Source organism: Syzygium oleosum, unplaced genomic scaffold (assembly GCF_021117445.2).
Source record: "Syzygium oleosum isolate NSW1041296 unplaced genomic scaffold, Sole_v2.1 Sole_v2.12, whole genome shotgun sequence".
Classification (NCBI taxonomy): Eukaryota; Viridiplantae; Streptophyta; class Magnoliopsida; order Myrtales; family Myrtaceae; genus Syzygium; species Syzygium oleosum.
In genome coordinates this window covers 1,278,026-1,299,688 of record NW_026607496.1, presented here as the reverse complement: position 1 = coordinate 1,299,688, position 21,663 = coordinate 1,278,026, and the positions used below count along the sequence as shown (strand labels likewise).

General features: G+C 44.2%; 2 protein-coding genes across 2 annotated transcripts; both read left to right on the top strand.

Moving 5' to 3' along the window:
- Positions 1–1,374: 1,374 nt before the first annotated feature.
- Positions 1,375–5,125, top strand: LOC115677017 (probable leucine-rich repeat receptor-like protein kinase At1g35710). Its single transcript, XM_056316637.1, has 2 exons — positions 1,375–4,511; positions 4,752–5,125. Exons 1-2 carry the CDS (start codon positions 1,394–1,396, stop codon positions 5,123–5,125), a joined length of 3,492 nt encoding a protein of 1,163 aa, XP_056172612.1. The 5' UTR covers positions 1,375–1,393.
- A 9,167-nt stretch (positions 5,126–14,292) lies between these two features.
- LOC115667224 (MDIS1-interacting receptor like kinase 2-like) lies at positions 14,293–18,286 on the top strand. The gene is made up of 2 exons (XM_030588834.2): positions 14,293–17,587; positions 17,830–18,286. The coding sequence occupies exons 1-2, from the start codon at positions 14,293–14,295 to the stop codon at positions 18,216–18,218; spliced, it is 3,684 nt and encodes a 1,227-aa protein (XP_030444694.2). The 3' UTR covers positions 18,219–18,286.
- The last annotated feature ends 3,377 nt before the right edge of the window (positions 18,287–21,663 follow it).

Genomic DNA, 21,663 nt, shown 5'->3' with positions numbered 1-21,663 from the left:
AGATAATTTTTAATAATATTTTAATTATTTTTTCTGATTTTTTTTCTTTCTTTTCTTTTTTTTTTCTTTCTTCCTCCCTTCGCCGGCGACTAGCCACTGGCCACAGGCGACGGCCGACCACTGGCCATGGCCGAGTGGGCTGCCCTCACCTGGGCGAGGGTCGCCGTCGCTCAGCCAAACCCGGCGTGGCCTAGGCGAGCCCCGGCAAGGGCTCCCCTCTCGCAGGCTAGATCTAGCGAGGCCAACCCTCGCCCAGGCCACGGCGGCCTCGCCGATCGTCGCCTTGGCGCAAGCGACACCTGGCGAGGTCGCCCTAGCCTGCGCGAGGGCGTGCCCCTGCAAGGGCTCGAGCCTTGCACTGGGTTGGGCGAGGCTCGCCCTCGCTGGATCTAGCAAGGGTCGAGCCTCGCCGGCCATGGTTGAGGCTCGACCTCGCCAGATCCAGCGAGGTCGTGCCTCGCCCAGCCTAGCGCGAGGCCGTCCTTGCGGCCATCTGGCGAGGGCTCGAGCCTCGCGCTGGGCTAGGGGAGGCTCGCCATTGCCGGATGTGGCGAGGGTTGAGCCTCGCCCAGCCATGGGTGAGGCCCAACCTCGCCAGATCCGGCAAGGTCGTGCCTCGCCCAACCATTGGAGAGGCTCATCTTCGCCCAGCAGCTGGCAAGGGCGAGCCTTGCCAATGACCAATGGGGCTCGCCAGAGGCCCCCTAGCCTCCAGCTGGAGGAAGAAGAAAGGAAAAATAATAATAATAATAAAAAATTCGAAAAATATTAAAATATTATTAAAAGTTATCCACGCCATTGCCGACGGTGCCACATAGGCCGGCCGACGTCCACGTCAGTAAATTCCGACTGAAATTAGCCGGAAAGACCGAATTGGCACAAAAACAAAAGGTTTAGGACTAAATTGACATCGATGCAAAAGGTTTAGGACTTTTCTGACACTTTTCCCGGATTTTAGGTATTCATGAAGGCAAACGAACATTATTATTATTATTATTATTATTATTATTATTATTATTATTAGGTCGAAGAGATGAAAAAATATTTTTATTGTAATGTGTGGAATATTTGATAGAGCTTTGTTAGCATAAAAATCTTTGGGCTGCTATTAAAATAACAGCATATTGTGTGTCATGAATTTTTTAATGAGTGGACCTTACAAAAATTTCTAATTATTCGTTATTTATTTTTTTGACTCAAAATAGGCTATTATTATAACAGTAGATTAAAAATAGTCACAAAAACATTTAAGATTAAGATTAGTTTTTATGATTACCCAGACAAATAATACTTACTAGCCCCAACATTCCCTCTCGTCGCTCCCATATATTCCCGCCCCAACCATCCATCACTCACGGCGAAGATAGAGAGAGAGAAAGCTTGAAGAGAAACCATGCTTCTCCTCCTCTTCTTCCTCCTCCTCCTCCTCCTCTCTGCAGCTCCACCCGCTCTCTCCCTCAACCAGGAAGGCCTCTACCTCCACGGCGCCAAGCTCTCCCTCTCCGACCCCGACTCCTCCCTTGCTGCCTGGGACGATAGCGGCGACTCCCCCTGCGGCTGGCCGGGCGTCGCCTGCGACCCCGCCTCTGGCTCCGTCACCTCCGTCAACCTCCCCAGCGCCAACCTCACCGGTCCTTTCCCCCTCCTCCTCTGCCGCCTCGCCAACCTCACCTTCCTCTCCCTCTACAACAACTCCATCACCTCCCTCCCCTCCGGCATCTCCGCCTGCCGCTCCCTCGTCCACCTCGACCTCGCCCAGAACCTCCTCGTCGGCGGTCTCCCTGCCTCCCTCGCCGACCTGCCAAACCTGGCCTACCTTGATTTGTCGGGCAACAACTTCTCCGGCGACATCCCGACGAGCTTCGGCCGGTTCCAGAGGCTCGAGGTGCTGTCCCTCGTGAACAACCTCCTCGATGGCACGATACCGGGCTTTCTCGGCAACATTAGCTCGCTGAAGATGCTGAACCTCTCGTACAACCCGTTCACGCCGGGTCGGATCTCGCCGGAGCTCGGGAACTTGACGAATCTCGAGGTGCTCTGGCTGACCGAGTGTAGCTTGACCGGGGAGATTCCGGAGTCGCTCGGGAGGCTCAAGAGACTCACCGATTTGGACCTCGCCATCAACTACTTGGAGGGACCCATACCGAGTTCGCTCGCTGAGTTGGAGAGCGTCATCCAGATTGAGCTCTACAATAACTCCCTGACGGGAAAGTTGCCACCAGGGCTGTCGAAGCTGACCGCATTGCGGTTTCTCAACGCATCGACGAACAGGCTGAGTGGCACTATTCCAGACGAGCTGACTCGGTTGCCTCTCGAGTCGCTCCAGCTCTACCGGAACCAGTTCTCTGGGGAGCTGCCGATAGGGAGTGGGAGCTTCGAGAAATTGCTCGAGTTAGACCTCTGCGATAACAATCTCTCGGGGCAAATTCCGTCCGAAATCGGAAGCCTGACTAAGCTCAATTACCTCTACTTGAACAACAATTCGCTCTCCGGCCCGATCCCAATAGGGATTGGGAGCTTGGAGAATTTGCTCGATTTAGACCTCTCAAGAAACAATCTCTCCGGCCAAATCCCTAGGACATTGTGGAACCTCAGCAACCTGCAGTTCCTCGTGCTTTTCTCCAACAACCTCACTGGGACTATTCCTCCGGAGGTCGGGAATCTCGCGTCGGTGATCTATCTCAACGTCGACATGAACCAGCTTTATGGAGAGCTCCCTGAGACCATATCTCGCCTTGCTAAGTTAAGGGGGATCTTTTTGCTCAATAACAATTTCTCGGGAAGCATACCACGTGATTTCGGCAAGTACAGCTCTTCTCTGCGCTACGTTAGCATTTCCAACAACAGCTTCACCGGAGAACTGCCGCCAGATTTATGCAACGGCTTTGCTCTTCGATTTCTCGATGTCAGTGGGAATTACTTCACCGGGCCGCTGCCCAACTGCTTGAAGAATTGTTCGGGGCTAATGAGAGTCCGCCTAGACGACAATCAGTTCACTGCAGATATCACGAACGCGTTCGGAGTTTGTCCTGACCTGGTCTATGCAAGCCTTAGCAACAATCGATTTGTCGGGAAACTCTCGGCACAATGGGGAGACTGTATGAATCTTACGAATTTGCGGATAGATGGTAACAAAATCTCCGGCCACATCCCGCCAGAGCTCGGGAAATTGTCTCAGTTGCGCGTCCTTACATTATCCAGCAATGAATTGACTGGGAGTATTCCCGATGAGATGGGAGATCTAGGGGAGCTGTTCGGGCTGAACTTGAGCAACAACCATTTGGCTGGAGATATTCCTTCCTCGTTAGGAAAGTTGACGAAGCTCAATCATCTTGATTTGTCGGAGAACACATTGAGCGGTAGCATACCTGACAAGCTAGCGAATTTCGAGAATTTACTGAGCTTGAACTTGAGCAACAACAATCTGTCCGGTAACATACCATCCCAGCTCGGGAAGTTGTCCACGCTACAGTTACTCCTAGACCTGAGCCACAATTCCCTAGCAGGATCAATTCCCTCCAATTTGGCAAAGCTTACTAAACTAGAAAATCTCAATCTTTCGCATAACAATTTGTCGGGTATGATCCCAGCTTCTCTCTCGAGCATGGAGAGCATAAGCTCCATAGACGTATCGTACAACAAGCTGACGGGTGTGGTTCCTATTGGTAGGATCTTCGAACAAGCACCCGAAAGTGCTTTTATTGGGAATCCGGGCTTGTGTGGAAACGCGACCGGATTATCTCTTTGTGGGATGAGCAGTAAATCGACCCAACACAGAAAAAAAGTTCTGGTTGGTGCGAGTGTTGGCGTTTGCTGCTTACTACTTCCAGCGATTCTAACTTCTGTGATTCTGGCGCTTCGGCGACGAAACAAGCTTTGCAATGAAGAGATCAAGCGTCTTAAAAAGCACGAGCAATTTGAGCAGATCATATGGGAAAGGGTAGGGAAGTTCACATTCAGCGACATTGCCAAAGCCACCGACGATTTCAGCGAAGAGTACTGCATCGGAAAAGGCGGGGCCGGGAGCGTTTACAAGGCCGTATTGGCCAGCGGCCAAATCGTCGCTGTCAAAAAGCTGAACGCATTGGAATCGGGCGAAGTCCCTGCGGTCATCTGCCAGAGTTTCGAGAACGAAATCCGTGTGTTGACCGAGGTCCGGCACCGCAATGTGATCAAGCTCCACGGGTTCTGTTCCAAGAGGGGTTGCATTTACTTGGTCTATGAGTTCGTTGAAAGAGGCAGTCTGGCAAAGGCCTTGTATGGAGGAACGGGAGCTGCTGTACTGGACTGGGGTACAAGGGTGAAGATTGTTCAAGGCGTGGCTCACGCGGTCGCCTACTTGCATCACAATTGCTCACCGCCTATCGTCCATCGGGACATAACGTTGAACAACATCTTGGTCGAGTCATACTTCGAGCCTCGGCTCTCGGATTTCGGGACGGCGAGACTCTTGGATTCAGACTCGTCGAATTGGACTGCAGTGGCTGGATCTTATGGCTACATGGCTCCTGGTAAGCTACATGATCAAATCTAACCATACATTTCACAGGTACATATTGTCTCGGATTGATCAAATAGCTTTAACTAACATTTTGAAATTCGATATATTGAATAATTCTAACGACTTTCGGAAGAGCAACTATAGATTTTGAAAATTGATTTGTGTCAGGATACCTTAGAAGTTTAGAATTTGTGTACCACTTTACATTACGATCAAAATATTGATTCGCTCTTCTTTCTTGGAATAACAGAGTTAGCAGTTACAATGCGGGTGACGGACAAATGCGACGTGTATAGCTTTGGAGTAGTGGCGCTAGAGATTACAATGGGGAAGCATCCGGGGGATCTTCTCTCTTCTCTATCAATGACATTCTCGGAGACCCTAAATTTGCTGCTGAAAGACGTGCTCGACCCACGTATTCCTCCTCCGACTGGCCAGCTAGCCAAGAAAGTGGTATGCATCGTCGCGGTGGCACTGGCGTGCACGCGGACGAGTCGCGATTCGCGACCCACCATGCATTTCGTCGCGAGAGAATTATCCGCATGCGCTCGAGCTTACTTGTCCACGCCATTAGGCTCGATGACTATCAGCGAAGCCATCGAGTCTTCAGAAATAAAATTTTAAGGGATAGAGCAAAATCAAAATGATATTCTTCACCGGTCGATGTACAAAAAGGATAACTTGGAAAATCTCTATTGCACTGGTAGTGAAGAATTCCTCACCGGATGAAGCAGTCTCCCAGATTTCCAACTTCTCTAACGCTTTGAATCAACTTGAACTCATGTCATTAATCGTACAAATGAATTTCCTCTTTTTCTATTATATCCTTGATTTGAACTTTTTCAATTTGTTTTTTTTTTTTCTGTTCGATTATGTTTGTTGATGGTTGAATTGATGGATGATCGCTAGCCAAATGAAGTGCATGGCGGTGCCTTGTGTCCCCTCTAAATGGCCTATCTTTATAATTTGACAAAAATTAAGTGCATCGTCCAATTTCCGTCCTACTTCTCGTCGCATTACTAAACTTTTGAAATTTACAATCAGATATGTGACGGTTCGAAGCGATTTTAGATGGTGGTACATTCATCTCTATGGCCACCACAAGTTTCCATAATTTTTTAATGTCGCTGATGGTACATTCATCTCTATGGCATCGCACATTGCTCAAAAGGAGAATTTATCGACTTACAAAGTCCTAATTTGAGAGAAAATTTACCAATCCTAGTGATTGGTGGTGGGTTGGAAGATAGGCATAAATTGCATCGTTGGTGACTTTTTGACTTATCAATTACACCCACTTTCTGGGTGCAATCCAACGGGTACGGCCTGCTTTGGCCCGACATGCAATTCTTGTCTGCTTGGAAATATTCGAGTGCTTCCAGAGGGTTTCTCTGGATGTAAGTGTAGGATTCGATTGATTGGTTAATATTACATAGTGACCTGACCCCTTTAAAAAGGTTGAGCGTGAAGAAGACTTCAGATTGACTAAGCTTTGTCTTTAGATTGTTAATTGGTTTTCTTTGAATATATATGTAGAAAGATTGATAATTGACAGCCATCTCATGTTATGATTAATCATCATTCAACTTACTTTGCAACTATAATGTGGTCAAATATTGCATCATTAATCACTCCTGTATTATTTTGGTGACAAGATTTTCGCCCCCTGTATGACTAAATACACTCCGTTTATACAAGATGGACAAAATCACCTTGATGGATTCCACAATTATGCATTTTCCCTCATTTTAGTTCTTGTCTATTGTGGGTTAATCCCTTCAAATTTAAACCCATTGTTGTTTAGAAAATAAAAAATCAACATTTTCTTTGTCAATCCAAAATGAATGAAATTAGACTTTCATGAAAAATATTTCTTTTGCTTTGGGCATAGTTTTATTTTTAAAAAAATTTGTTTGTAGATATGTTTTTTTGGATTTATACATGAAAATTGATCGAGAAATTTGCTTGACGAAATGAAAATTATGAAGATCTCTCCACTAGACAAGGTAGCCAACATGTATAGAAGTCAAAAAAGGATGGCTTAATACCACAAAAAATCCCAAACTGGTATACATGTGACAAATTTATCCCAACCTATTTTTTGACCATCAAAAACCCCACGATGGTACATCGGTGACAATTTTACCCCGAACTAATTTTTTGACCACCAAAAACCCCAAACTGGTGCACCTATAATAATTTTACCCTCTATTAGTTTCCATTAAACTTTACCGTTAAATTGCTAAGTTTGATAACATGTGGTAATTAATAAGTGTACCGGTTTGGCAAGAAATGTCAAAGTCACTTTGGGGGTCAAATTCATACTTACTAGGCGGACTTTAGTGGTGTTTTGCCGACCACTTTTAAGGTGGTGCGTTGATCCGCTGTGCTTTTTCCCTCACGACGGTTTTGATAAGTCTGATTTAAATGGCAGGATTTGTGTGCAGCAATAATCTGATTTATTTATTTTTTATTCCGACGTGCTTAATCGTACAAATGAATTTCCCCTTTTATTATTATATCCCTTGGTTTCAACTTTTTCAATTTGTTTTTCTAATCAAATCTGTTGGTCGATGGTTGAATTGATTGATGGATGATCATTAGCCAAATGAAGTGCACGGTGGTCCCTCTCTAAATGGCCTGTCCTTGTAATTTGAGAAAAGTTAAGTGCATCATTCATTTTTTCATACTACTTCCCGTCGTATTATTAAACTTTCGAACTTTACAACCAAATTAAAGCGATAGTTTGAAGCGATTTTAGATGGAATCTTCGTCAAATAACCATAGAAAAAGTTCTCTCTTTCAAATCTTCTTCGGTTCATAAAACTGACCTTGACAATGATTATCATAATCATACAAGTTCTGAGTTTGGCTCCAGATTTCATATTATCAACTATCTTTGCCGATTTCGATCGACTTGTAGCCTTTTGATTCTATCTGCATTGCTCGCAGCTTTTGTTTCCCGCCTAACTTACCTGCCTCAATTGACTTTCCTTCGATTGAATTTTCAATCAACCTTTTAATGGCGTGAAATCGACATAAACCGATTGCAATGATGCATAGTCCATCGCATGAATTTGAACAAATCTCTATCCGTTGATGCGTAGTCAAATGGCACGAAATGGAGATTAACGCTAAGACACTAGAGTTGGCGTAATTAGATCAACCGCAATTACATTTTACCGGTGCAACGAAATGAAGATTAACCCTTTGACACTGAGCCCGAATCCTTGGCTCCTGAGCACAGGCCCAAGGGTCCTGGGCCCAAATCCTTGGCTCCCGAGCACAAGCATCAGTCCGAGGTCCACGAAAGCCAGACCCGAGAACCCAGTGCCTAGGATCCCAGCCCCCAACGCCTGGGCCCGAGCCTCGGCCCAATGGCCGAGACCCCAACGCTTGGGCCCGGGCCTCGGTCTGGTGCCCGAGACCCTAGTGCTTGTGCCCATGTGTCCATCAAGGTCGAGCCCAGGCCCTGGTGGCTGGGCAGGTCCAACAACGCTGAGCTCTTGGCCCCACGCATGCCTCTGATCCATTGAGGCCAAGCTATGGATCCCGGTGCCCAAGGCTGGCCTCAATGGACCCGGGCCCAATCGCCCGAGCCCGGCCTTGATAAACCGAAGCTCGGCCTCAATGGACCCTGGCCTAAGTGCTAAGGACCCAGTTCGGGGCCTAAGCGTTGGGGACCCAGTGTCAAGTGTCGATGTATGTGGCTCGGCCTCGATAGACCCCGCATGGGAGCCAGGGTCTCAGTCCCAGCCTCGGTGGACCTAGGCCCAGGCATTGGGATCCCGAGCCAGGCCTGATGGACCTGAGTCCGGGTGATGGGGTCCTCGGCTCGACATTAATGGACCCACTCAAGCACCGAGGACCTCGACTCGAGCGAGAGCGCCAGGGACCTAGGCACCAACACTATGGTCTCGAGCCTAGCCTCAATACACCCAGGCCTAGTAATGATGGACGTGGGTGAGGGTGCCAAAGATTGATCCCAGGCGTCGGGGTCTTGGGCCCGGCCTCAATGGACCTAGGCACAGGCATTAGGGTCCAGGGCTCAACCTTAATGGGCTCGTGTCCAACCACGATGGACCCAAGCACGAGCACCAATGACTCGGTCCCATGAACCAGGCTCTCGAGCCCGACTTTGATGGACTCAGGCGCGGGCTGAGGACTCGGGCATTGGCACTGTGGTCTCGGGGCCGGCCTCAATGGACCCGTGTCCTGCCACAATGGACCCGGGCTCGAGCACTGGGGTCTCAAGCTCGACTTCAATGGATTCCGGCGCCGGGGACTCGGGCACAGGCATCGGGGTCTCAAGCACAAGCATCAAGGTCTTAGGCATGGCGATGGATCTAAGCCTAGGTGTCGGGGACGCAAGCATGGTATTAGGGTCTCGAGCTCTACCTTGATGGACTCGGGCTTGCCCCAGGTGAAACCTTGCAAACCTGGCCTCGACCTCTAGACCCAGGTCCACTATCAAGGGCCTGGGTCAAGTGTAGGAGTTCCTGTGGCCAAGCGCCGATATTTCGTCATATTTTGAAAATTGATTTTCGATTTTTCAATAAGAAATTCATTTTCTTGAATTTAAGCATAGGTTTTTTGTTAAATAGGAAAAAAAATTTCTATTGACTCATTTTCCCAAGCGATCCTAATGCCGAAAAATGAGAAAAATGTTTTTGTGAAAAATGTTTTTCACAAAACAAACGGAGTCCTAATGTAACAAAATAGTTTGGAGATGTGCCGAAGGAGCATCATGATATGGAGTTTTAAGCTCATCTCCCCACACACTCTCACACGAAAGATTCGAAGCCTATTTATAGAAGGAATCCACCCCCATAGACATCTAGGCTACGCATGGCAACTTGCCAAATAATGTTTGATTCTGTTCTTTTGTTCCCAGAATCAGTTTGGGAATAGAAATCCGTTTGTTTAATTTTTTGATTCTGGGCACAAATTCTTGCAAATTTGTGCCTGAGAATCGATTTTGAGCGAGAATCAAGAATAAAAAAAGTAGCTTCTTGATTAGGGTACAAAAATAAGAATCAGTTTTTTTTTTCTTCTTCTTTTTCTTGGTTTTTAATGTAGCTTCTAATGTCTGGCACAAGGGCCGCCCTCGCCGTATCTGGCGAGATTAAAATATCTTAATAAAAAATTATTATTAATAAAAAAATTTATTAATAAAAAAAATTTTACCGGCCATGGCCAATGACTAGGCCATGGCGAAAAAAAAATAAAAAAATTTATTAATAAAAAAAAATTTTACCGACCATGGCCAGCGACCAGGCCATGGCGAAAAAAAATAAAAAAAAAATTTTCAAAAAAAAAATTATTAAAATATTTTAATAAAAAAATATTTTACCTGCCATGGCCAGCGACCAAGCCATGGCGAAAAAGAAAAGAAAAAAATATTTTCAATAAAAATATTTTAATAAAAAAATTCTTAATAAAAAAATTATTTATAAAAAAATATTTTACCTGCCATGGCCAAAAAAAATAAAAAAATTATTTTTAATAAAAGTATTATTAATAAAAAAATTATTTTACCGGCCATGGCCAAGAAGGAGGAGAAGAAAAAAAGAAAAGAAAAAAAGAAAGAAATATTAAAATATTTAAAATATTATTAATAAAAAGAAATTTTATGTCGTTATCATACGCATTTCTGTTCTTTTATTATTTCAGGAATGGAAATTTTGGGCCGTTACCAAACGCCTTCAAATGCTCAGAATCAGTTTCCGAGCACAGAATCAAAAGGAATCATTTCTGAACAGAATGAGTTCCCGGGCACAGAATCGTTGCCATGCGTATCCCTAGACATTTGCTGGACCTTAGATAACTTGTTTCAGTTGACATTTGTTTGACTAAGAAAGCTTCTTCAACTTTGCTTCTTCTTCTCTTGCACCGACTTAGACAGCATATTTCCAGACGGACGTTTCTTGGTTCTAGTTGCTGTCCACTTTCTTGACTCTTCTTTCTTCGTTGATTAAGCAGCCTTAGTATTTGACTTCAAGTGTTCCACTTGAACTTGGACACTTCTTGTTTTCTTCATGGTTATCTCAGTTGACCACTCTGGAGAAATCTTGAGAATTTGGAAATTGGATCACAATTTCCAACAGGAAGCTTCCATTGTTCTTGATTTGATTCACATGCACTGAATTCGAATCATTTCTCGACGAGATGCACGGATAACAAACAGATGCGAATGGCAGGATATTCTGCTTCAAGAGATATCGAGGATTTCGTCAGTCGCGGCCCAGAGAAGCATCGTCCTTCTTTTTGTTGAGCAAGTTCGGCAACCAGATGAACTTCTCGTCTGGGCTACCTCCTTCATCTTCCGGAAAGATGAGCATGAAGGGTTTGTTGCTGAGGCAATTATGGGTTTCGATGGGATTGAGGAGAGATTGGCTATGGTGGCAGATGAGAGTTGCAGAAATAACACTGCTTGGTAGAAAGACAAGAAGAACAAAAAAAGGAATAAGAAACCGAAAAGAAAAAATTGCCCCCGGACGAAAATGCCTCTGATCAGGACTTGGAAATCGTTGAATCGCGTGTGCTCACCGGCCAAGGAAGATTTGGTTGGCGGGAGAGCTCAAGGACTCATTCGAGACTAAATTGATCACTTAATGACCTTATTTAAGACAAGATTCATTCTGAGGCCTATTTCAAAAGAACATCACATTTCAAGTATTATTTTCAATTTTTCCTAAGGAATATTGAAACATTTTGTGGTTTGTTATATTTTCATTATCGACAATAGACGTGTGCATTTACATAAATTTAACACGCGTCTAATTAAAAAAAGAGTTTAATAGGACTAATTTAGACAATGGCCAACGTTCTCTTTTAAACTAAAGATTTCCTCGAAGCACGCCAGTCAGTGTTGGGGTTCAACCATGGCGGCCCTCGGTGGTGTTCGCTGGCCACTTTTAAGATGGGGGAATCGTTTTTTATTACATTGTCGGTTGATTTCGTTGTGCGTTTTCCCTCGTGCATGCATCGATAGATCTTGCTATATTCAAACGACCTAGCGTGCGGCAACAAGACGATTTTAACGGGAAAATTTCAAATGAGAACATGAAGTAAGATTATTTTCTCGAAAAAGAGTCCAAAGTGAATATTATTTCGAATAAGGATCTGAAGTTGATAAGTTAGTTTCAAATGAGGGCCTAAAGTGGACAAGTTAGTCTCAAACATGGCCCTAATTGAAAATATTGGTCGGAAAAGGCCCTCAATTGAAACAAAATCCACTTTGGACCCTCATTTGAGAAAATTACTCCACTTCGAGCCCTTACTGAAACAAAGTCCACTTTGAACCTTCAATTGAGAAAATCACTCCACTTCGAACTCTTATTGAAACAAAGTTCACTTTGAAGTCTTATTTGAGAAAATCACTCCACTTCGAGCCCTTGTTGTAGGGAACTTAGTAAGCAAATTGAAATAGAGGGTGGTTTTTTTAAAATGGCTTCCCTTGGAATTTTGATAATCTTCGATAGACTAGGGTTTAAACCTGCCCGGTAGCTAGTAATTTATAACTTTTCTTAATTTTGCAAAAGCAAAAATATTTTCTCTTTTTTTTTCGAAGTTTTTAAAGGAAAGGACCCAAATTGATACATTTATGACAAATATACCCTACATTAAATTGGCTTAATACTACGAAAAATCACAAACTGGTACACCTGTGACAAATAGAGGGTAAAATCCCAAACTGATACGTGTCATTTAACTAAAAAATTTAACCGTAAAATTTAACGGAAACTAGAAATTATCACAGGTATACCAGTTTGGGATTTTTTGTGGTCAAAAAATTAGTTTGGGATAAATTTATCACAAGTGTACCAGTTTGGGATTTTTCGTAGTATTAACCCTATGATTATATTGCATTACAAGTCTAGCTTTACATGCGTTACAAGGATCTACCTATATTTAATATGAAACAATTCTTAATTAAGGCAAATTGCAATAAAAAAAACTCGATGCGCAGTTTCCATGTCATATTTGAGATGTGAATAACTTATCACTTATTTTTACTTCGTTTACTGAAGTGTATTTCCTTTAGACTATGTTGAACATTAACATTTTTGTCTTGATTGATTTAGACCTATCAATCCTGATTTGCCATGTGGCTGCTGATGCTCTTTCCCATAGGATGGTCGGCGTCCACATCAGCGAATTCGGGCCAAAAGTGATCGGATTAACTCAATTGACAAAATGTGAAAAGGTTTAAAACTTAATTGGCACAATTAAAAGGTTTAAGATTGAATTGACTTAAATGCAAGAGATTTATGACCTTTTTGAGTAATTTTTCCTTATTATCGGGCATGAAATTTTGGACCACAACCTATTCGGACTTTTGTCTCATACAAATCCCGTCTCGTAAAACTGATTGTTTGCATTATTTAGAAAATTTAGTCCGCGAAAAATACTTTTATTATCAACAATAATCTGTGCTTAAATTTTTATGCCCACAATGAACATAGTTTGTGCTCGTACCTTTTTATGAATAGCACAAACGATCACTTTAAAAAAAATATTTCATAAATCATTCATTCTTCGATAAACAAATGCTAAATCAAATATCGCTGGTCTTTGTTACTCATGACCACGCGTAGAGATGCTTGTTTTGGCCATGATAGAGACTAATTTTAACCAATCGCCAACGTTCTCTTTTTAACTTACAATTTCCTCGAAGCACGCAAGAAGTTTCAACAACGTTGGTGGTGCTTTGCCGACCACTTTTAAGGTGGGCATTGCAATAATATTATTTTATTCAATCGTGATTAATTGTACCAATTAATTTCCTCCTTTTCTACTGTATTTTATTCCCACGTGATAAATGGTACAAATTAATTTCGTCCTTTTCTATCAAATCTGTTTGTTGATGGTTGAATCGATTAATGGATGATTATCAGCCAAATGAAGTATTACCAAACTTTCTTTTGGTCTACTCCTTGTGGTATAACTAAACTTTCGAAATTTTCCATCACGACGGTTGTAGTTTCGAAGCGGTTTCAGTTGCATCCCTCGTCGAATAACCATTGGAAAAAAGTGCTCTACCTCAAATCTTCTTGGGATTTGAAAAGCAACATCGATAATTTTTACTAATTTTCAACTATTACCAACCATCACTGCCCGATTCCGATCGACTTGGAGCCTTAATCAAACTCAGTTCCATTTGCATTGCTGCTGTACAAGTATAGCACTCAAAAAAATAATCTCCCGCAGCTATTACAATATATCTTCTCTTTCACTCTTAAGCCTTATCTATAAGCTCGAGTTTCACCGCCTTTTGAAGTCGGTGGTGTCCATTTACTTGTCACTTGAAGATCAACTTCGAATTGTCCTCCTTTGCTGCCGACTTCGTGCGAAGGAAGTTGCCGTAGCTTTTTCAAACCTTCAGTTTGGACATTTCTTTCACCAAGTCTTCCGGGTTGGAGTCGGTTCAGGAACCAAAGTGCAATTACGACATTTCTCTTGTTTTCTCGTATCAGGTGTCGACCCCAACACGTTGACGGTTAACCTACTTTTTTGTTTAAAAATGTTAAATACATATAACCGATGCAGTAATTTTTCCAAAAACGAATTACACGTGGGTGTTTACGCGGGCGAAATGACACGCCACGTAGAATGTTCATACAACGTTGTCGGAAGATGATTGAAAGTCCAACTTTGTGCGTGAGTGCGAGACTGCCAGTTTGCCACTTTCTCGTGGCCTTTTGTCTAAAAGTGCATACAACCCGTGGTGCTATAAAACAGTATCATCCAGCTCGTTTCTCATGAGGTCCAATGCCATCTTGCTAGGCATGACAGAATCAACTGCAGCCCACCCTGTCTCCCTCTGTCTTCTCTTCTTGCTGCCATTTCAGGCCTCGGCGTCCCCGATCAAAGAGGCGCAAGCTCTAGTCAAATGGAAGAACTCTCTCTCTCCTCCTCCTCCTCGTCCTCCACCTTCTCTGAGCTCATGGTCACTCGCCAACATCACCCATCTCTGCAACTGGACTGGAGTTGCCTGCAACAATGGCGGGTCAGTCTCGGGGATCAGCCTCTCCAGCTCAAGCCTCAGCGGCACACTTGATGCGCTCGACTTCACTTCGTTCCCGAACCTGACCAGCTTCGACGCCAACAACAACAATCTCGGGGGCTCGATACCGTTGTCGATTGGCAATCTCTCCAAGCTCACGTTCTTGGACCTGGGTAGCAATCTCTTGGAAGGTGGCATACCACCCGAGATAGGCCAATTGCAAGAGATTCAGTACTTGAGCCTCTTGAACAACAGTCTCAATGGTACTATTCCTTACCAGATCAGCAATCTCGGGAAGGTGTGGCACTTGGATCTTGGATCAAACTACTTGGAATTTCCTGACTGGTCAAAATTCTCTGCCATGCCGTCGGTGACATACCTGAGCCTCTTCCTCAATTCGCTCGACGGCGAATTCCCGAGCTTCATGGCCGATTTTCACAACCTGACATACCTTGACCTGTCGCAAAACACGTTGACTGGCCAAATTCCTGAGGCTGTGTATGCCAACCTGGTGAAGCTTCAGTACCTCAACCTCACTGACAATTTGCTCCAGGGGCCGATCTCAAACATATCAAAACTTTCCCAGCTGAAGGAGATCCGGATTGGTAACAATCCGCTCGGCAGTCCGATTCCTGGAGACATAGGGTTGCTATCTGAGCTTCAGATGATAGAGATGTACAACAATTCCTTTGAAGGGGCAATTCCTAGCTCCATTGGTCAATTGAGAAAGCTTCAAAAGCTTGATTTGCACCTAAACCGCTTGAGCTCTTCTATACCTTCCGAGCTCGGGCTTTGTTCTAACCTCACGGTGTTGGCCCTCGCCCAGAATTCGATCTCCGGGGAGCTGCCTCTCTCTCTGTCCAATCTGGTTAGATTGTCAGAATTTGGAGCTTCGGAGAATCACCTGTCGGGTGAGTTATCGCCTTACTTATTCACAAATTGGACAGAACTCGTTTCTTTGCAGCTCCAGAACAATTTTCTCTCTGGGCAAGTTCCTCCGGAAATAGGAAGCCTGACCAAGCTCAATAACCTCTTTTTGTACAACAATTCACTCTCTGGCCCGATCCCTACAGGGATCGGGAGCTTGGAGAATTTGGTCAAGTTAGACCTCGCAACGAACTCTCTCTCCGGCCAAATCCCTTCAGCATTGGGGAACCTGAGAAACCTGGAGATCCTCCAGCTTTTCTATAACAAACTCACTGGGACTATTCCTCCAGAGGCCGGGAATCTCACGTCGTTGACCATTCTCGACCTCAACACGAACAAGCTTTATGGAGAGGTCCCCGAGACCATCTCTCGCCTTGCTAACTTAGAGTCGATCTCTTTGTTCACAAACAATTTCTCAGGAAGCGTACCAGGTGACTTCGGCAAGTACATCCCTTCTCTGCATTATGTTAGGTTTGCGAACAACAGCTTCACCGGAGAACTGCCACCCAAATTGTGCAGCGGCTTTGCTCTAAAAGAACTCACCGTCAATGGGAACAAGTTCACCGGGCCGCTGCCCCACTGCTTGAGAAATTGTTCGGGGCTAACGAGAGTCCGTCTAGATGGCAATCAGTTCACCGCAGACGTCACCAGTGCATTCGGAGTTTATCTGAATCTGGTTTATATAAGCCTCAGCAACAACCGATTTGTCGGGACTCTCTCGGCACAGTGGGGAGAGTGTACGAATCTCACAAATTTGCAGATAGATGGTAACAAAATCTCTGGCCAAATCCTGCCAGAGCTCGGGAAATTGTCTCAGTTGCGTGTCTTGTCTTTGGACCGCAATGAACTGACCGGGAGAATTCCTGATGAGATGGGAAATCTAGGGGAGTTGATCGAGCTGAACTTGAGCAACAACCATTTGGCTGGAGATATTCCCGTCTCATTAGGAAATTTATCGAAGCTCAATCTTCTTGATTTGTCGAACAACACATTGAGCGGTACCATACCGAACGAGCTAGCGAATTGCGAGAATTTACTTAGCTTGAACTTGAGCAACAACAATCTGTCCGGTAACTTACCGTCCAAGCTCGGGAAGTTGTCCGCGCTCCAGTTACTTCTAGACCTGAGCCACAATTCACTAGCAGGATCAATTCCTTCCAATTTGGAAAAGCTTACTATATTGGAAAATCTCAATCTTTCCCATAACGATTTGTCCGGTACGATACCGGCTTCACTCTCCACCATGGTGAGTTTAAGCTCCATGGACTTATCGTACAACGAGCTAACAGGTGCGGTTCCTAGTGGTGGCATCTTCCAACGGGCGCCCGAAAGTGCTTTTGTTGGGAATTTGGGCTTGTGTGGAGACGCAACGGGATTATCTCCTTGCAGAACGAGCAGTAAATCAACCAACCACGGCAAAAAAGTTCTGATTGGTGTGAGTGTTGGCGTCGGCTGCTTACTACTTCTAGCGATTCCAATTGCCGTGATTCTAGGGCTTCGGCCGCGAAACAAGCTTCTTGACAAAGTGATCGAGAGTGTTAAAAAGCACGAGAATTCAGAACCGATCATATGGCAAAGGCGAGGGAACTTCACGTTCAGCGACATCGCCACGGCCACCAACGACTTCAGCGAAGAGTACTGCATTGGAAAAGGCGGGTTCGGGAGCGTTTACAAGGCCGAACTTGCCAGCGGCCAAATTTTTGCTGTCAAAAAGCTCAACGTATTGGATTCCTGCGATGTTCCCGCAGTCAACCGCCAGAGTTTCGAGAACGAGATCCGTGTGTTGACCGAGGTCCGGCACCGCAATGTGATCAAGCTCTACGGGTCCTGTTCCAAAATGGGTTGCATATATTTGATCTATGAGTTTGTTGAAAGGGGCAGTTTGGCAAAGGTCTTGTACGGAGGAAGAGGAGCAGCTGAACTGGACTGGGGTACAAGGGTGAAGATTGTTCAAGGCGTGGCTCACGCGATCTCCTACTTGCATCACGATTGCTCGCCACCTATCGTCCATCGGGACATAACGTTGAACAACATCTTGGTCGAGTCAGACTTCGAGCCTCGGCTCTCGGATTTCGGGACGGCGAGACTCTTGGATTCAGACTCGTCAAATTGGACCGCAGTGGCTGGATCTTATGGCTACATGGCTCCTGGTAAGCTACGGCATCAAATCTAACCATGCATTTCTCATGTACGTATGATCCCGGATTGATCAAATAGCTCTATTTAACATCTTGAATTTGGTTTCATCGACTAATTCTAACAAGAATTTCGGAATAGTAAGTATGGATTTTGAAAAGTGGTTTGGGTCAGCGCATCATAGAAATTTGGAATTTGTGTACAACTTTACATTATGATCAAAACATCGAATCATTCTTCTTTCCTGGAATAACAGAGTTAGCAGTTACGATGCGGGTGACGGACAAATGCGATGTGTATAGCTTCGGAGTAGTGGCGCTAGAGATTATGATGGGGAAGCATCCGGGGGATCTTCTCTCTCCCCTATCAACGACGCAAACGTCGACATCAACGGAGAACCCAAATTTGCTACTAAAGGATGTGCTCGACCCACATCTTCCTCCTCCGACCGGCCAACTAGCCAGGACAGTGGTATTCATAGTCACAGTGGCACTGGCGTGCACGAGGATGAGTCCCAATTCGCGACCCACCATGCATTTCGTCGCGCAAGAATTATCCGCACGCACTCAAGCTTACTTGCCCGAGCCATTAGGCTCAATCACCATCAACAGAGCTGTAGAGTCTTCAGAAATAATCTTTAAGTAGATGGTGCAGATCAAATGATATTTCGTTGTATTTTTTTTTATTATAATTTAGCTCATAATGAATGAGAAAGAGGGGGCGCGTGTTTGGACCAGCGTACGTACAAAAAGGATAATTTGGAAAGGGTTAATACCATGAAAAATCCCGAACTGATACATCTGTGATAAATTTACCCCAAACTAATTTTTTGACCACCAAAAATCCCAAACTGATACACATATGACAAGTTTTCCTTAAACTAATTATTTGACCGCTAAAAACTCCAAATTGATACATTTGTAACAAATATACCCTCCATTAAATTGGATTAATACCACGAAATATCACAAACTGATACACCTATGACAAATGGAGGACATCCGTCAACTGCCACGGGTCATTCAACTAAAAAATCTAACAGTAAAATTTAACGAAAACTAGAATAGGGTAAAATTGTCAAATGTGTACTAGTTTGAAGTTTTTTGTTGTTAAAATATTAGTTTTGGGTAAATTTGTTACAAGTGTACCAATTTGGAGTTTTTCGTAGTATTAACCCTATGATTATATTGCATTACAAGTCTAGCTTTACATGCATTACGAGGATCTACCTATATTTAATATGAAACAATTCCTAATTAAGGCAAATTACAATGAAAAACTAGATGCGCAGTTTCCATGCCATATTTGAGATGTGAATAACTTAATCACTTATTTTTACTTCGTTTACTGAAGTGTATTTCCTTTAGATTATGTTGAACAATAACATTTTTGTCCTGATTGATTTAGACTTATCAATCATGATTTGCCATGTGGCTCCTGATGCTCTTCTACGTAGGACAGCCAGCGTCCACATCAGCGAATTCGGACCAAAAGTGGTCGGATAGACTCAATTGGTAAAATGTGAAAAGGTTTAGAACTCAATTGGCACAATTACAAGGTTTAAGACTGAATTGATGTAAATGCAATAGATTAGGATCTTTTTGAGTAATTTTTCCTTATTATCGGGCATGAAATTTTGGACCACAACCTATTCGGACTTTTGTCTCATACAAATCCCATCTCGTAAAAATGATTGTTTGCATTATTCAGAAAATTTAGTCCGCGAAAAATACTTTCATTATCAATAATAATCTATGCTTAAATATTTTTGCTCACGATGAACATAGATTGTGCTCATACATTTTTATGAATAACACAAACGATCACTTTTAAAAAAATATTTCATAAATCATTCATTCTTCAAGAAACAAACACTAAATCAAATATTGTTGGTGTTTGTTACTTATGACCACGCGTAGAGATGGTTCAACAACGTTGGTGGTGCTTTGCCCACCACTTTTAAGGTGGGCATTGCAATAATCTTATTTTATAATACCATGAAAAATCCTAAACTGGTACAATTGTGACAATTTTACCCCAAACTATTTTTTTGATCACGAAAAACCCCAAACTGGTATACTTGTGATAAATTTATCCCGAACTATATTTTTTACCACCAAAAATCCTGAACTGGTATACTTGTGACAATTTTACCGCAACTAATTTTTTAATATTATTTTTTATTTTTTTCGAATTTTTTTATTAATTTTTTTTCTTTTCTTTTTTTTTTTCCTTAATATTCTTCATCTTCAACCTTTGGCCGGTCGCCGGACCGGCGATCGGCCAGAGGCGGAAGCCGGTGAGATCGGCCCTGCCGGCAGCTGGCGAGGCTCGACCTCGCCGGCCGGTGGCGAGGGCTCGCCTGGCACTGACGAGGCCGACCTCGCCAGATCTGGGTGAGGAGCTCGGCCCCGGGCCGGCCGGGCGAGGTCTGGGCTCGCCAACGCCGGCGAGGTCGACCCTCGCCGGGCGTGCGTGCCTCACCACCGGCCGGCGAGGTCGAGCCTCGCCGTATCTCGGCGAGGTCGGCTTCGCCAAATGGCCGGCGTGGGCCGAGCCCTCGCCACCGGCCGGCGAGGTTGAGCCTCGCCAGTGGCCGACCTCGCCGGCTTCCGCCTTTGGCCGGTCGCCGGACCGGCTACCGGCCAAAGGTTGAAGATGAAGAATATTAAGAAAAAAAAATTAATAAAAAAAATTCGAAAAAATAAAATTAATATAAAAAAATTAGTTGGGATAAAATTGTCACAAGTATACCAGTTCAGGGTTTTTGATGGTCAAAAAAATAGTTTGGGAAAAATTTGTCACAAGTGTACCAGTTTAGGGTTTTTTGTGGTCAAAAAAATAGTTTGGGGTAAAATTGTCACAACTGTACCAGTTTAGGGTTTTTCGTGGTATTAACCATTTATTCAATCGTGATTAATTGTACCAATTAATTTCCTCCTTTTCTACTGTATTTTATTCCCGCATGATAAATGGCACAAATTAATTTCGTCCTTTTCATTCAAATCTGTTTGTTGATGGTTGAATCGATTAATAGATGATTATCAGCCAAATGAAGTATTACTAAACTTTCTTTTGGTCCACTCCTCGTAGTATAAATAAACTTTCGAAATTTTCCATCACGTCGGTTGAAGTTTCGAAGCGGTTTTAGTTGCATCCCTCGTCAAATAACCATCGGAAAAAAGTGCTCTACCTCAAATCTTCTTGGGATTCGAAAAGCGACATCGATAATTTTTACTAATCGTCAACTAGTATCAACTATCACTGCATGATTCCGATTGACTTGGAGCCTTAATCAAACTCAGTTCCATTTGCATTGCTGCTGTACAAGCACAACACTCGAAAATAATCTCACGCAGCTATTACAATATATCTTCTCTTTCACTCTTAAGCCTTATCTATAGGCTTGAATTTCACCGCCTTTTGAAGTCGGTGGTGTCCATTTACTTGTCACTTGAAGAACAACTTCGAATTGTACTCCTTTGCTGCCGACTTCATGCCAAGGAAGTTGCCGTAGCTTTTTCAAACCTTCAGTTCGGACATTTCTTTCTCTAAGGCTCCGTTCGTTTGGCGGAAAATATTCTCCTTTTGGAAAATATTCTCCCGGAAGTCATTTTTCTGGAAAATGTTTTCCCGGAACATAATTTTCCGGTGTTCGGCGACCAATATGAAAAAGTTTCGGAAAATATTTTTCGCAGGCGACCGGCGGCGGCGACCGACGGTCGCGGCAGCGGCGGCCGGTGACCGACGGCCAACGTCCGGCGCCCGGCACATGGCGGCGGCCGACCGCTAACGTCCGGTGGGCGGCGGCGGGGCATCCGCGGCGGCGGCAGCGTCGGCGACCGCCGCCGCCGGGGCCGGCGTCCGGCGCCCCGCCGGGCGCGGCCGGCGTGCCGCGGGCCGGCGACCTTAGTGAAGAAGAAGAAGAAAAAGCTCCGGAAAATGATTTTCGCTTTTAAAGAAGCAAAAGTCATTTTCCGTAGACTTAGGGCTATTTGTGAGGGGGGAAAGGAAAATATTTTCCCACGGAAAACGTTTTCCGCCCCCCGAACACCAGAAAACCCGGAAAATATTTTCTGAGAGAATATTT

Coding starts and splice junctions, on each gene's coding strand:
- LOC115677017 (XM_056316637.1), top strand. CDS start 1,394: ATGCTTCTCCTCCTCTTCTTCCTCCTCCTCCTCCTCCTCTCTGCAGCT. Junction 4,512..4,751: donor TTATGGCTACATGGCTCCTG/GTAAGCTACATG, acceptor TTGGAATAACAG/AGTTAGCAGTTACAATGCGG.
- LOC115667224 (XM_030588834.2), top strand. CDS start 14,293: ATGACAGAATCAACTGCAGCCCACCCTGTCTCCCTCTGTCTTCTCTTC. Junction 17,588..17,829: donor TTATGGCTACATGGCTCCTG/GTAAGCTACGGC, acceptor CTGGAATAACAG/AGTTAGCAGTTACGATGCGG.